This window comes from Gavialis gangeticus, unplaced genomic scaffold, assembly GCF_001723915.1.
Source record: "Gavialis gangeticus isolate Ggan-Ray unplaced genomic scaffold, GavGan_comp1, whole genome shotgun sequence".
Taxonomy (NCBI): domain Eukaryota; kingdom Metazoa; phylum Chordata; order Crocodylia; family Gavialidae; genus Gavialis; species Gavialis gangeticus.
The window spans coordinates 20,146,813-20,162,836 of NW_017729002.1; the positions used below are offsets into that span (position 1 = coordinate 20,146,813).

Genomic DNA, 16,024 nt, shown 5'->3' on the forward strand with positions numbered 1-16,024 from the left:
AAACTGGGGCCTGGGGCTGCTTTTCTCTTTAATCCGGTATGAGTGGGGGCGGGGCTCAGGCTCGTGCCCGCCTGGTGCCAACAGGCCTGCTGGCACGTTTGCTACAGTTGTTTGCACCCTGCTGGGGAAGGAACAGCCAGGGAGGAGTGTCCAGGCCTCCTGCGATTCTGCCCATACCTCAGCCCATGCAGGAACCTTGTCTGCAATCACCCCTTCCCGCTCCCTCACCCTGCATGGGCACCAGAGGCATCTTCTGCTGCCACAGTATGCTGCAGCTCCAAACCCGAACCCACGCCCCAAGCAGAGGCACCCACAGTTGATCTGTTGGCTTCAATCCAGCCACACGCAGAATCCCCTGGGCTCAAGTGTATTCACAGAGGTGGCCGCAGCCCGCTGGGCAGTGGGAGCTGCTTTCCAGCCACTTCATGATGTGTTGCAGGTGCCCACCATGACTGCAGCCCTGGCACCACACAAAGAGCCCCTTCACCACGTGGTGGCACACGGCGCACATGCTGGCGCACTGCCGACACCTGCCCAGGAGAGGAGGGGAGGGCAGACAAGTCAGGCAAGAGCAGGCAGCTCAATGAATCAAACCCAGCCAGCCACCTCCCACCCTGCACCACGGTACAAGCTCAGGCACCAGCACCCACACAGCACACACGAGCGGCCAGGACAGATCTAGGTCTTAAGGAACCACGCAGTACTCCTATACCCTAGATGGCTCCAGCAGTTGAGAGCACTGCACTGGCCATATACAGCAGGTGGGTTTTATTTCCAGCTCTGCCACTGACCTGCCGTGTAAACTTGGCAAAGCCACTTCTCCCACATTCCTGCTCTCCTACCTTTTCTTTGTCCTGTCTATTTAACTACAAACTCTTCAGGGCAGGAACTGTCCATCCCTCTGTCTGCCCTGCTATGTTGGGCACTGGGTGGGTACAATCTCAACCACAGTCCCCAGGTCCTACTGGAATACAAATCAACTGGAACAGGCTGGTGGGCTGTGCAGGGAGAAAGGAACAGGCTCCTTCACAGCTAGGCTCTAGGTACCTCAAGTACCACCTACCCCTTCCCCCAAGCCTCCTCACCTGTCACAGATCCAGCCCTTGTTGCTCATGGGCCGCTTGCAGTTGGTGCAGTTGATGTGCAGGGTGGTGGAGGCCTGGTTGAGGCAGTTGATGGCTCTGCACGTGCTCAGCTTGATCACCTCATTGGAGATGTTCCAGAGCTGGAAGCGCTGCAGCAGGTCAATGTAGGAGGTGTACCAGTGCTCCTGGGGACAGGCAGGGGGCACACATGTGGTTACTCTCTGCTTACCTCAAGAGCAAATCATCACCTCTGCAGCCTGATGCCCTAGCGGTGCATCACAGGTTAGCTCAGACAGGGAGGGTTGAAGAGGGATGTGCTCTTTGGTCTCTTCATGCAGCAGCACCTGTGCTACATCCCCATATAGGATGGCAACTTCAAAAGGAGCCGATCTCTGCACTTTTCATCATTCGTTCTGAGGGAAGTAAAGGCCAAGAGCATGGTTCAGCCCAATCCCAGGGATCTGGAGTCCCAGCCTTTGGGACTGACTGCCCTGCTGGGTTCCTTGCTCACTGCTGCTTTGCTGCAAATGGCGCACAGTGGCATTCTGGGCTGTAGTGCTCCCAGGTAACCGTGCCAGGACCTCTCCCTCCCCCATTCCCTCAGTGCAGCTGAAATACTTCCTCCCTCACGGACAGCACCACCAGTTGGGCTCAAGTCCCCATTCTCCACTTTCACCCAGGCTGGCCTCACCCCCTGATGGGGTTTGGAATATCTTCTCCAGGCTACACCTGAGTCTTGAAACTTGTACCTTCACACAGGAAGCACCAGCTGCCAGTTAGCACTTAGGGTATGGGCTTGGATCTCCAAACATGCAGGGCTAGGGTCTCTGACAGTGGAGATCAGCCAGAAGCTAAAGCTGCCAGTTGACTGTCAGAGGTGGATATGTCTGTCTGCACCTGGGAGACAGCACCAGGTGCCCCGACCCTGTAATTTCCTCCCCATCTGTCCTCCAGAGTACAAATCTGCTCAGTGCAAGGCCTGTCCATCACATGCCACATGTGTGATCCTGCACATCAGTGTCCCTGTGCTGACTAGGTCACAAGGAGGTACATATAGGCCACACAATAGGCTGGCTTCTGTACTTGGAGCTTTGGAGACCTGCAGTGTCACAAACCCAACTAGCCCCCAGCCAGCCTGGCAGCAACTGAAACTCCCCAGCTGAGCTACTGCCTCGGACTGCACAAAAGGGATGAATGAGGTCTGCACTCAGCAAGAAACCCTCCATGGCTGGGTTATGGCAAGCAGCCCTCTTCCCTTCAAGTCATGCTGGTTCACTGTCCACCTGGTTCAGCAGGTACCATGCTGCTGGAGGTAGTCTTCCCACCACAGCAGAGACCCTGGCACCATACCTGGGTCTGCTCATCGATTTCCTTCCGGATCCGGTCCCCCAGCACAATGAGCACGGACACAGTCATCTGCACATCACCCTGCTCAGCGTAGAAAAGCAGCATGTCCCGCACGATGGGGCTGAAGAAGTCTGGGGGCAGGCGGTTCTCATAAAGTGAGTGGGAGATGGAAATGAGGGAGAAGGACTCCACAGGGGTCAGGGACACAGTCTCAGCTTCATTGCCACTGACATGAGGAGAGTCAGCCTTGTCCTGCAGGTGGTCCAGGGCAGAGGGGTTGTCCACGATCTCGTGGCGCAGAGGAAAGGCCTCCTGGGGTAGGACGTACTCCTGCTCCTCAGCTGCAGAGACAGGAACCATGAGTCTTCTGTGAGTGGGGTTCATGCCACTGAGAAAGGAGTCAAGGAGGGACCTGGTGTGCAAGCATGCAGACACACATGCACATGCACGTACTCACCATGGGGATTCTCGTGGTCCATCATGTACAGCTCATCCTCATCTCCCTCCACGTCCCCCAGAAGATAGTCTGCGGGGACGTCACTGCCCTCAGTCTCCTCATTGTCTAGATAATCCAAGGAAAGAAGGAAGGAGAAGGAGCAGAGCAAGATGGGTCAGGGCATCCCTATAGAAGCAGAGTCTGTTGCAGATTTTCCTCACATTTCAGCTGCAACCCCAGGCTGCTCACCACTGGCCACAGCCCAACTGCATAACTCATCAGGCCAGGCCCCTGCCCTCACGCTCAGCAACAGGAACTGAAGTCACATGCTGGAGATACAGACATCATGCTCTGCACAGTGACAGCACCAGTCTCCATGTTCAGACAAGCAGTAACCAGCATCCACTCTGCTTATGGGGGAAACAGGGAGGGCCGAGATACAGATCTGGAAGTGACTTCCCACAAGTCAGGCACAGTGGCCTATCTCCTAATTCCCTGCTTTAAACTGCTGGTCCCTGAAAGACTGGCAACAACCTGCCCCACACTCCAGGGGAAACCCTTGCGTCAGAACTAGGCCAATGATCTGCAGTCTTCTGCTTCACAAAGCAGCTGCAATTTGGCTGGAGCTCTGTAGGGACTGGGTTCCCTAGGAGAAGGAAAAGTACCCCACAGGGCTGACAGCCAATCAGGACTGATGGAGTCGAAGAAATATAGGGCCATGGGGACCTCAAGAGGTCAGTTAGTCCATCCCCCACTGAAGTCAAGAGCATCCCTGTCTAAACCATCCTATGTATTATGTGAGCCAGCCACAGCACACTGCTGCCCTCCCCCATGGCACAGTCACAGAACTGTTACCATCATTGTTGATCAAGGTGGAGGAAGAATCCATGAGGATGTTTTCAGGTCGGCTCTCTCCTTTGCTGCGATCCAGTCTGGACTCACTGCCCATCCCAGACTGAATATCCTTCAGGTTAAAGCTGGGGGGAAGCCAAGATGGGGTGGATTGTAATTACAAATTCTAATCAGGATTTGCATCAGCAAGTGGAAAACCTCGACATAAATCACTGAATTTAGTTCCATCCTGGTATTTTTTAGTTACTTTCCTAAATGTGGGGGGGGAGACACGGGGACCGGACACTCACTGACTGCTAACTGTTAAAACCTCTTCATTTATCATTAAACAAAGCATTCACACTAAATTTGGCACCTCAGGAAGATACGCTACATCAGCACACATTTACTCAAATCATTAATCCCATCAAAATTACTTTATAATGGTTAACACGCATTTATTAATACCCTTTATTTTTACACTGATGTCAGCAAGTGATGAACGACGCACTATTTTTTAAGACAATTATTTCTTTACTTGTAATTTATGTCAAGGTCTACTTGGACAGAGAATGAAATTCAGCTAAAACACACAATAGCATCTATTTTTCTGAATTCAATGGAACTTCAAATGTTCGGGATTCCTGGAGGGGGAGGAGGGGGAAGAGTAAATTTAGCAGAATACATCTTCCATTTGGAATGGATTTATTAAAGGAAACATCAGCCGCAGTACTCTGTGTAACAAGTGGGCATCTCTGGGCCAGACAAATCGTTGGCCCGCCCACTTGTCTCAGGGTTAACCACCTGCCTTCGTCACCTGCCATGCCTTTGATGATATTAACTGAAATATGGTAACAAGGCAGGAGGCTGCCCATTTATTTGCTCTGAGGCCAAGGGCCTATATACACAGCTCTGACCTCCCCTATACTGTGTCCCTTGCTTCTCAGATGACATCCATGGCGTAACACCCAGCCTATAAGCCTGCACCTGCATACAGGGACCTGCACTCCAGTCTCACGTGGGACTCTTACTCCCCACTGCAGCTTGCAATCTCGGTGCTCTCACACTGGGCTCTCATTCAATCAATCGGGGCTCTTAGCCCCTACCTGCTCAGGGCTCCGAGCCCCTATCACTTCGGGCACCATGCCCAGCTAAGTCCCTTCACACCCCCACACTGGGGCCTCAATCCCCTGCTCTACACTGGGCCTCACAAATCCTGTTATCCCCTTCTGAGGCTCCTCAGGCATCTAGCTCCTTCAGCTTACGGCTCCACCACCCTGGAGCCTCACACTTGGCTCCTTAATGCAACTCAGGTCTCACAGTGAGCCTGGAAACTGCTTCAGGACTCACTGTGAGCCTGGGCCTCTGCTTTGACTTTGGGGTGTGCTCCCCTAGCCTTTCCCCACCATGGGGCTACCCGCAAGGCAGCAGGGGCTGAGGCTTTCTGGTGCCCCATACTTGCCCTTCACCGGGGAGACACAGATGTGGCATTTCCTGGAGACTGCCCCACCATCAGCAGTCCCACCAAACCATCCAGCCCCAGCAGGGTGTAGTATTAAGTCATGCCCCAAGACCAGAAGCCTCCTGCCTTTACCTCCAAAATGATATGAGCAGCAGCTCCAGCCAAGTGGTGTTCTACTCCTGGCTGCCTGCAGCAGACTGCTGACCACAATGCTCAGAGCCCTGCTCTTATAGGGAACAGCTAAGCCTGTTCCCAATCAGGAAGTTGTGCCTGATTGGGAATGCAGCCACCTGCAAGCTGCTTGCTGTCTGCTCTCACCCCTGTGAGAAACAGAGCACACCCTGTGCTCTGTTACACTCTAGTTACCAGGTTCTTCAAGATTTTACATCTAAGAGCTTATCTTCTCGCACCTAATTTTTACCACAGATTGGAAGAAAAGCAGCTTTTAAAGTCCTCACAGGTTTCTTAACTTTGCTCAAACAAGTCATTGAACTGCCCTAGCTGAATAAATTGAAATGAAGAAAATAATCCCCTTCCCTGAAGAGGCTACAGCCATCAAAAGCTGGCTTAGCACTTCAGCAACCTCTGGTTCGAGGTCCTTGGCCAGAGGCTTCCCCACCAATTTCAGTGGTCTGACCTTTTAAAAACTTCTATAGCAAATGAGCCCTGTTTAATATTTTAAAAATGTTATTTAAAATTCTTTTAATGTTTATGTGTTAATGGAGATGGTCCATTTCAAAGAGAAAATGTGCTAAGCTTAAATAAAATTTGATTTAAATATTTTTTTCCTAAAGGTGCACTGATATAATCGGTGGCATGTTGGATTGACACCAATAAAAGGAAAATTAACATCATCAGAGACTGGCTTTTTTTGACCAGTGTAGCCGATGCAGCCCAGCAGAGCGGAGATGAGCATCTCACTGTTAAGTGTGTAGAGGGGAAGGGGTGTGGGGGAGGGAAGGAGAATGGGGGAGGGAGAGGGCAGATTGAGGCCCCCATGGTGAGGGGAAGGAGTGGGGTAGGGGCTGGTGCTCCCCACCACTGTGTGCACCCCCAGGGGAGGCACAGGGGGCATGTACCCCCTGGATTTATGCACAGGACAAGGGCAGGTGGCCCGCTTCAAGCTCAGGGCCAGGGGCTGTGCCAGCCTTTTCCAGGCTGTGCAGGGCTGGGCCAGGGCTGCACTTGGAGCAGGTGGCAGCAGCAATGCTGGGAGGAGTTTCTATGAGGTAGGCTACAGCCACCCCAAAATTCGCTAAAGCCACATCTCCCAGTGCTGCCCCTGCTCAACTCCTCGCCCCTGCTGGGAAAAGGCCAGCGCAGCCTCTGGTTCCAAGCCTGCAGCAGGCAGTCCGCCCTCACCCCACACACAGATCCAAGGGGCACATACCCCCCATGCCTCTCCCAGAGATGCACACAATGGCAGGGAGCTCTGCCCCTCTCCAGCCCTTGTTCCCCTCCCCACCCAGATGACCAGCCTACGGTTCCAAACCAGACCCAGCGTTGCATTCATCGCCATGACTGCGCAGTGCCTGCCCCTGCCCTATTCCCTCCCTCACTATGGAGGCCTCGATCTGCCCCCACCACCTAAGCCCCTTCCCCCCACCCACAGACTTACCAGCCTGACACTGCGGGCTGCACATCATCTATCAGACTGATATCAGCCAACATGGCTGGATAATAATCAGCCATTGATACTGGCCAAGGAAATCTTTATTGGTGCACCCCTACTTTTTCTAATAAAGCTGATTTCAAGTACTCCAAGCCAAACCAAAGCTGGCTTCTTTATTTCTCTCCCTCTCTCCTCACGTACACAACTGCTACATTAGCAGTTGATCTGCAATCACGGAAAGGTGGGAGTGGAAGGGACTTCAGGAGATCATCTACCCTGCTGCAGGTAGAATCATCTGTGTCTAAACCATCCTAGACAAATATTTGTCTAACTGTTCTTAAAAAATTACAACTCCCAGACACAATGCCCAAAACATCAAAATACCTTTTAACTTGCCACAGGTAAAGCAGGGGGACAAGGACACTGCCAATGTCAACTGATGGAACTCCAGATGGCCACACACTGCAAGGCCTTTCTACTAGAGGTGCACCAACACATCGGTCCCACATTTGATCAGCACTGATGCAAGGAAAATAGACAGCATCAGCAATCGGCTATTTTTGGCTGACATGGCCAATAATGTGGCTGATAAATGCCCCGTGCATGTGCGCAGCCACAGTGCAGCATGAAGGCAGCCAGGAGTGCAGTCCAGCAACATGGAGATCAGCATCCAGCTGGTAAATCTGTTGTGGTGGAAGGGGTTGGGGGAAGGAAGGGGTGTGCAGGGGGGGTACATTGAGGCCTCAGCAGTGAGATAGGGAGTGGGGCTGGGGCAGGCACAGGACAAGCCACAAGCAGTTCATCCGGAGCACATGGGGATGGGGGGGCAGCCCCCAAAACTACATGCACCTTGGGAAGGCATAGGGGGTGCCTTCCCCCAGATTTATGTGCAGGGTAAAGGCAGGATACCACTACGGGGCTGGGGCTAGAGGCAGCCCCAGGCTCTTCCTGGCAGGGTCTGCACTCAGGGTTGGGGCTACAGCAAATTTTGAGGTGGCTGCAGCCCCCCTCCCAGCGCCATGGCTGCCCGCCCCAAGTGCAGCCCAGCCCAGCCCAGCCCAGCCCCCTGCACCCAGTCTACTGCGGCAGTCTGCCCTTGCCCAACACACAGATCCAGGGGCACATGTCCCCCATGATGTCCTGGGGTGTGTGTAGTGGCAGGAGCCACCACCCCTCCCCATGCCCCCCGGGTGAGCTGTTCGCAGCTCCACCGTGCACCCTGCCCTGGCTGTGCAGCGCCTGCCCCAGCCCCACTTCCTCCCTCACTGCATGGGCCTCAATCTTCCCCCCACCATGCCTCTTCCCTCCCCCCACCCCTTCCACCACAACAGACTTACCAGCTACATGCTGATCTTTTGGCTACTGGGCTGTATATCAGAAATCGAATCAGTATCAGCCAATATGGCTTGTCAGAAATCAACCATCAGTATCAGCCCAAAAAATCTCTATCGGTGCATCTCTACTTTCTACCTTTAGCCAGTGTTTCCCACCTCCTATCCACCACATGCTCCTCACTCACGTGCGGGCCTCATAGCACAACCACTGGCTGGGATGGCTGTGGTCAGGCTGCTTACCTGTTCATGAGTGGGAGGCTGGCGCTGCCCTTGCCCATGCTGTGATTCAGGTTAGCAGACGACACAGTGCCAGGGCTGGAGTAAATAATTCGGAGCATCGTCCACGTCTGAGCAACCTGCCCCAGGGAAGCAAGAGAAAGTGGAGAGGAAGAGGTCACGCAATGCCTACTGTCTACGAACCGGGACACAAAGGGTGAGTTTCTGGAGCACAGCTCCATCCAGGCCTGTGCCAAAAGCAGGAAGCAGGGCACACTATCCTATGCTGCAGAGATGGTGGGCTGGGGGCATGGATATTAGGGCCACAATAAGTTCCTCCAGAAATCTGTTGGTCCAGGCTCTCTATCCTGCAGCTGTGGACTCCCTCCTGGTCCTGACTGCTGAGGCAGAGTGAGAGCCCCAAGCTTCACATCTGGGTCAGGGTCTGTCTTGGAACAATCCTTTGTCTCGAGCTGGTGGGATTGGGGCCCTGCTTTGCTCAACTCTGGTCACAAACAGTGCTAGGCTGGGCTCTGCACATACAGCCTGTACAACAACCTGCTGGGAGGGAACAGGGGAGATCCTTCACTGCTGGGGGCTGGTGATCAATAGCAGAAGGGAGAGAAAGAGATACAGACTGGACAGGAGTGAAAAGGCATAATGGGAGAAGAGGAATAGAATAGCTGACTACAGGCCACAGGGGCTGAGGGCACTGTGAAGCCCCTGCCCTGGCACTGGAAGGGGCACTGGAGTGGATTATTCCTGTAAAACACCCTCCTTTGGCGAAGTACAAATCAGTGCTGATGGGCTCCAAGGAGGGGGCTCATCCACCTCCCCCTGGCTGGGAGGGACTCAAAGGGGAAGGACCTGGGGAACAAATCCTTAAAGAGAAAGAAACTGAGACTGGGGGATCCACCAAAGAGGAGACTGGCAGAAACAGCAGGTCAGGGAGAAAGAAACACATGGAGCCAGAGGAGCAAGAGAAAAAGATAAAGGAAGAGAGCAACAGTAGAAACAGCCTCCCACACGGGCTGGCCACGTTTCTGAGCTACCTCCCAGCCCTGGTCTAGTCCACTGGGGGATCCCTGGTTAAGCACTTGGGACTCTGTGTCTATAAAGTTGAGTCCCTGGGATGTGGGGACCTTACACCCCTTCAAGAGACTCCCTGCATTCTGGCATGGTGGCCAATTGTGCACCACTTCCCTGTCCCAAAGGGAATCTCACTGTAACTCCTGCTGTCTATGTTGCTCATCTAAGACCAGACAAATTATTTCACTTTTCTCCTGATTCTTCCCAGCTTGGCATCACCTATTAACTTCACCAGGACTCAGGGTACCCTCTCACAGATCACAAAGATGTTTGTGACAGATCTGGACTGTCCCAACTTGCAAAGACATCTCTAGACACTCCCCCATCTCTGGTTTACCAACACCCTGTAGCTTCTCACCACCCCCATCAGCCAGCACAGCCCTGATGTGATGACAAGATTCCAGCCCAAGTGGATTCAAATGAATAGTGTTTCCAAGGCACTGCCCATGTCAAGACCTATAATGTTAGTGGCCAAAGACAGCCCAGAGATGGCTGTCACATAGCACACACTCAGATGGCAGACACCCAACAGAAGAGTCTACTGCTCTGTCAGGTGGAGCAGTGTCCATCAGAAGCTGGAAGACAGCCTGCCATGCTTTGTAACCTGAAAAACTGGCATCTCCACAGGTGAGGTGGGTGCACATATACGTGCATCTGCCCTATGCCAGCAGGGTCTGCTGGAGACTGGTGGGCAGGGCCTCTCCTCTCTCCCAGGCTATATAAGGGGACAGGGCATTTTACCTGGTTGCGGTCAAGCTCTTTTGCTACTGCTGCATTGTGGTCACACAGTTCTGCCAGGGGCCGCCCCGCCAGCACATACTGCTTGGCTGTTCTCACAAACCAGTCCATACTGCCACTCTCCACATCTGTCTCAAAGACACTGAGGGCACTGGAAGAGGAGATGTACTCAAACTGCTCAGTGGGGTCCAGCTTGCGTTTAAAGAAGATGGGGTGCCGTCGGTCACCAATGTAAGGCTTGCGGTTGGAGTCAGAGGAAATGAGGCTCTCTTTGGCTGCAAAGGCCAGGTCTCCATAGAGGCTGTAGCACAGCCCCTCAGGGTTGGCCCTGTCAATGGGCTGGCTGGCATCCTTGAAGATGTGCTGGTAGAGGGTACTGTCCTTGGAGCCAGAGAGGAGGAAATAGGGGTCATGGAGGTGGCGCCATACAATGCCTGTGGTGACATCTTTGTGCTCTTCAAACATGGCAGAGGGGATGAAGGGGCGCCGCACGTCCCACACATAGATGTTGTGGTCCACCATCATGGAACATGTGGCAATGTGGTGTTTGCACTCAGGCCGCCACTTCACTCTTGCCACAGAAGCTATGGTCTGTACACAGTAGATCTCTTTGGCCCGGTTGGTATTCATGTCCCAGACCTTCACCATCTTATCTCGTCCTCCTGTTGCCAGCCAGCCTCTGGGAAGGGGTGGGAAATGGGGAGGATGAAAGAGAGGAGTAGACACGTTAGCAGACAACTGGCACCGAAGGCTGGTCATCTTGGATTGTTGTTTTTTCCACACATCTCTTAATTCACCAGGGTGCTGCCTGCCCAGGTTGCTGCAGCTTGGAGCTCACCAAGACTGCAAGTCCCAGGGGACAGAGGTCTTTCCCATCCAAAGGGAGGTTGCAGGCTGGGACATGCAGGAGTTTGCAGGAGTGGGTGGGACATGCAAAGGGAGTTTGCAGGAGTATGGCCACACTCACCTATTGAACTAGAGGGAGGATGCAGCATCTTCCATTTTAACTCAGTGGCTCTCCAGCCACTGCTTGAGAAAAAAAGATCTCGCTCCCCAGCTTTGCTGTGTCCTATGCATTTCATTCACGTTAGGACTTCCCTTCTGCCCAAATCAAGGCAGACACATAAAGGCCAATGTCAGGTAATTTGCCTTTCTTCAGCTTGCAAGGAATCACAGGCTGAAGTGGGCAAGGGGCCACCTGGTGCTGGTTAGCAGATGTACAGGAGCTGCATGCAATGTTTCTCATTTACTGGCAAACGTGGCTTTTCCTATGCAGAACCTCAGTTTAAACCTAAGAGCAGGAGGGCAATTTGGCTAAACACAAGACCTGCATTTTAAAATAAGTTCTGAGGTTTTCACTCTTTGAACTTATCCGGTCAGTACCTGGATATGCCTTGTATTGACAGACCCCAGGAGCTCAAGGCTGGTTAACAAATGACTAAGGCCCCTGGCAAACATGCAAGCAAAGGTGTGATGGGATCTGATGCACAATCTCCACAGCTGTGCTTCTTGCCATGCTAGATGCGCATGGCAGAAGCTGTGATCGTTGGATCAAACATCAGATCCCATCATGCCTTATTGGATCATGATCCAGGGCTCCCCCTACATCAGCAAGTAGCAAACTACCCCAGCCAGGAGCCCCACAAGCTGATCCAGGCTCTCAGCCATATGCCCCTGCAGCTGTCAGCTGACCTGGGCTGCCAGCTTCAGGGCGCGCCCTTATGGCTGGGAGCCCCAGACTGGCCACACATGCAATTAATGGTGTGATAGGAACCAGTCACAAAATTATTACATATTTTTTGTGTAATAACTTTGCAGCTTATTCCTTGTTTTACCTTGCCACTAATTGACTGAAGATGCAATTAACTAGTTAATCATGTCTTAAGTGTAACATGTGCCAGGGGCCTAAGAGATCACAGCAATACACATTGCAGCTTCCTGCAGGTTAGCACACAGACTTCTGCTGGGTGTGTATTTATAAACTCTGCTGCTTTGGGAGTATTCAGCAGAAGGACCCTCATTAATCAAATTTCCACAGTCCCCTAGAGTGTCAGCAACAAGGCACTATGCAAAGGGCCCACACCAGTTCTTGCCAAAATAAAAGCACGAGCGCCTACTTCTGCCTGAGTCAGACCTGATGCCACCAGCCTAGCACCTACCTGTCCTCAGGATGCCAGTCACAGCAGAATACTGGCCCATTGTGGGCAGTGAACATCCTCTCATAGCGGTCTGGCCGCCGGATGTCCCACAGCTGCACATTCCCATTCTCAAAGGTGGCTGCAAAGGTGAAGTAATCCCGGATGCTGAATTGCACATCACGCACGCTTTCCGACTGGCCTGTAGGGAAAAAGAAACAGACCAGAGCTGACAAGGCCCCATGAAAGCTATTCTCCCAGCAGTACTGAAGCTCATGTTTGTTAGCACATTCCCACACAGCTGCTTACCATGGACCAACACGAGCCACTGAACATCAAAGTATCCTGGATGGACAACTGACCAATCCTAGAACTTCCAGGGTAGCCCGTGCCCACCTGGGATCAAGTAGTTCACTTCCCAGAGCCCTATCCATGCCATAATAGAGAGGTCTCATTCCAGCATTTTCCTTAGGCCCACTTGGGGTTCATGTGTTCTAGGTCCCCTCTACACATGCAGGTAAAGGTGTAATTGGGTCTAATGCATAATCCAAACAAACAATCATGCCTCCTGCTATGCCACACACACACACACACACACACACACACCAGGGGGTGCAATGGTGGGGTTGCACATTAGATCTCATCACATCTTACTGCCAGTGTAGGGGGAGCCCAATACTAAGCTCAGGCAGCCAGGACCCAGAGCCCCATCAGGTGCAGGGTCTCTGGGTTTCAGCTGCATGTGAGGTACAGCTGGGATCCAAATCTCCACCAGGTGCTGGGGAGACCCTGCTACAAGCTCAGTAGCAATCAGCTATAAAGTTAGTACACATTTTCAAGATCTAACTTTAAAGTAGGTTGGAGCTTTTTATCATGTGATAGCTGCTTTGCAGGTGTAGCTGTTCTCAAGGTTGCACAATTAACCAGTTAATTGCATGATACCTCTAAGGTGCAGAGGGGACCTTATTGTGCAATTAATTATTTAACTGTGCAATTAACTGAGACCAGCTACATGTGTAAAGTAGCTATCACACAATAAAATGCTTCAACCCGCTATAAAGTTAGACCTCAAAATGGTGTACTAACTTTATAGCTGATGGTTCTCCACCTTTAATTTGCATGTGTAGCAAGGAATACATTGCATGAGACCAAACTGCCAGTCCTCCAGCATCCCAGAGGACATTGCTCCATCTCCACCATAAACTTCTCTGAAAAAGAACAAGAAGGAAACCCCTGTCCCAGCATAGTTATGAACCCTAAATTCATTCTCCATATCCAACAGCACCCAGCAGGAAAAATACTTATGTGAGCACAAAGTATCTGCAGACACACCCTTGCCATGCTGGAGCACCCCAGGCAGCAGTAAGCACAAGTGCAGGGTGCCAGGGACACCCTGCCCAGCCACAACATACCCCAGGGAAGCACAAGGGAGGTAAAGGAAATGGGGAGGGACCCCCCCACACACACAGCAGCAGCACCAGCTTTTATTCCTTTTTCCCTCCTCCTGACAGCCTGCCCCACACACATGTAGTCATGCACATGGCGTGATGAGGAAAGCACTGCCAAGATAGAAATAACTTCTAGAGCAGTGGTTCCCAAACTGTGGGTCATCACAACCCCAAATGAGTTTGGAACATCAGCGGATAGGGTCATGATAAATGTGCCCCCTGAGCTTTCTGCATCCACAGTGGGCTGCAGCTGGACTGGACCAGCTCTGGGCAGGAGGCCTATGTGGCCCAGCAGGTGGGACTGCCGCACCACCACGGCCACCAAGGTGAGGCACGCATGGTGTGGCACAGTTGCGCTCACACTGTTGCTGGGTGAGCAGAGGGCACCTTAGCTTGGCACTCATGGCAGTGGGGCCCAGCGTGGTGCTCCTTCCCTCCTGTGCCAGGTCGTGCCCACTGGGCTGTGGGTGGGGAGAGAGGGGCACCTGGGTTTGTGGGGGACTGTGGGTTGGGAGTGAGGGGCCATACTGAGGAAGTGGGAAGCACTGATCTAGAGCCACCCCCTAGTCTCCTTCTGTCCTAGGGGTGGGCAATTATTTTGGCCTGTGGGCCACATAGGGAGTTTTGTTGTGCTGTCACAGCCTGGGTCAGCACCCCCCATGCAACAACTCACCCAAACTCCCTATGTGGGATGGGGCTGCGGGCAGGCTGGGAGCGGTATTCAGGAGTGAGAGGGGAGGTTGAGACTGGGATCACGGGCCAGGGTTGTAGGGTGGTGACAGTGTGGGACCAGGGCCTGGGGCAGAGCCATAATCTGCTTCCCACATGTCCCTGAACAGGCACGGGTTCCATGGCCAGGAGTACGCAGCAAACAGACTGCAGCTCTGCCCCAGCCTGGCCCCAAGCTGCTTCTGGCCCAAGATCCTGGGGTCTCCATGTGGAAGCGGCACAGGGAAGGTTCTCCGATTATGTCCACCTGGATGAGTGCCGTATTCTCACAACTCCTGGTGGGTCTCTATGGTGCCTGGGTGGTGGGGCTGGGTAAGGTGGCAGTGACAGCTGGAAGGAGCCCGCTGGGGCTGCTGGGAAATGGAGTCCGGCAACCAGGCTGCCCCAGCCCCACAGTGCGCCCAGGCACAACTGCCCCTGTAATTGGGCCAGCCAGGCCTGATGGACCTGCCACAGGCTGGGCAAAAATTGCTCCATATTTTGCCCACCCCTGTTCTAACCCCTGTGCATATCCCTTATCTACAACACGGATCAGTAACTGTTCCACCAAAGCCACAGTCCCTGGCATCATGAGGAAGCAAAGGCCACCGGAGACAGGAAATCAAGCAGCCATGCAGGTTGAGTCAGGGACAAACAGAAAATGATACCAATGCAACCTCCTCCACCGCCACCCATAACAGCTCCCCATGCTGATCTAGCTAATGCAGCCCTAGCTCCAGGCCAAACGCAACCTTCAAGCCAGACCATAAAGCACCTTAGCAAGTTCAGGGACTACAAAACACTGAGCAAGACCAGTGGCTCACAGCCCTAGATACTGCAGGCTACAGGTCCCATCAGCCACAACTCTGTCCCCAGACCTCTTGCCTAGGCCAACACAGCACCAGAAGGTGCTAAAACATTACCCAACAAGCACAAAGAGAGGTCAGAGGGGCTAAGTTCTGGAGCAGAGGGGTGATGAGATATTTTCCTAGTCCCTAAAGCAGGAGTTGACACTCAAGATGGTGGCAGGGCGCCCAGCCCCAGCCTATGGCTCCTGCAGCGAGCACCCCACAGCCAAGCGCGCTGGCTGACAGGGCCCAAGACCTCATCCTTACCAGAGAAGGTGCTGACCGAGTCTTTCTTGCGTAGGTCGAAGCATTTCATGTAGCCGTCCTGGGAGCCGCTCAGCAGCATGTACACCTCCGTGGGATGGAAGCAGACCTTGTTAACCGTCCGCTTGTGCTCGGTGAACAGCTGGTCCTGCTTGTTGCGGGAGGGCTTGCCCAGGTTCCAGGTGACCACCACGCCGTTGGTGGCAGCCGTGGCCAGCAGGTTCTCGTCCATCTGGTGCCAGACCACATCGGCGCAGCTGAAGTTGAGGGACGGCTTGCGGCCCACGCGCAGGTTGAGCTTCTCCACAAACTGCTCCTCCTCGATGGCGTAGATCTTGAAGATGTTGCGGCCGGCCACCACCACCTGGGCGGCGTCGCGGCACACGCTGATGGCGTTGGCGGGCGCGTCCAGGTGGCAGAACATGGTGCGGCCTGTGATGGTGTTGCCCCCCAGGGCCGTGGTGACCCTGG

The 16,024-nt window shown here is 53.4% G+C and overlaps 1 protein-coding gene across 2 annotated transcripts; it reads right to left on the reverse strand.

Annotated features, from left to right (window-relative positions):
- Positions 1 to 322: 322 nt before the first annotated feature.
- WDR24 (WD repeat domain 24) lies at positions 323 to 16,018 on the reverse strand. 2 transcript variants are annotated; one of them, XR_002095689.1, is made up of 10 exons: positions 15,557 to 16,018; positions 12,310 to 12,487; positions 10,154 to 10,829; positions 8,348 to 8,463; positions 3,724 to 3,845; positions 2,890 to 2,994; positions 2,436 to 2,773; positions 1,086 to 1,270; positions 900 to 998; positions 447 to 530 (listed from the first exon to the last, which is right to left on the reverse strand). XR_002095689.1 is itself a non-coding variant. In XM_019507600.1 (9 exons), exons 1-9 carry the CDS (start codon positions 15,975 to 15,977, stop codon positions 362 to 364), a joined length of 2,310 nt encoding a protein of 769 aa, XP_019363145.1. In that variant the 5' UTR covers positions 15,978 to 16,018; the 3' UTR covers positions 323 to 361. The 2 variants fall into 2 exon arrangements, 1 of the variants encoding a protein (XP_019363145.1); XM_019507600.1 differs by lacking the exon at positions 900 to 998 and having other exon boundaries at positions 323 to 530.
- Positions 16,019 to 16,024: the final 6 nt, after the last annotated feature.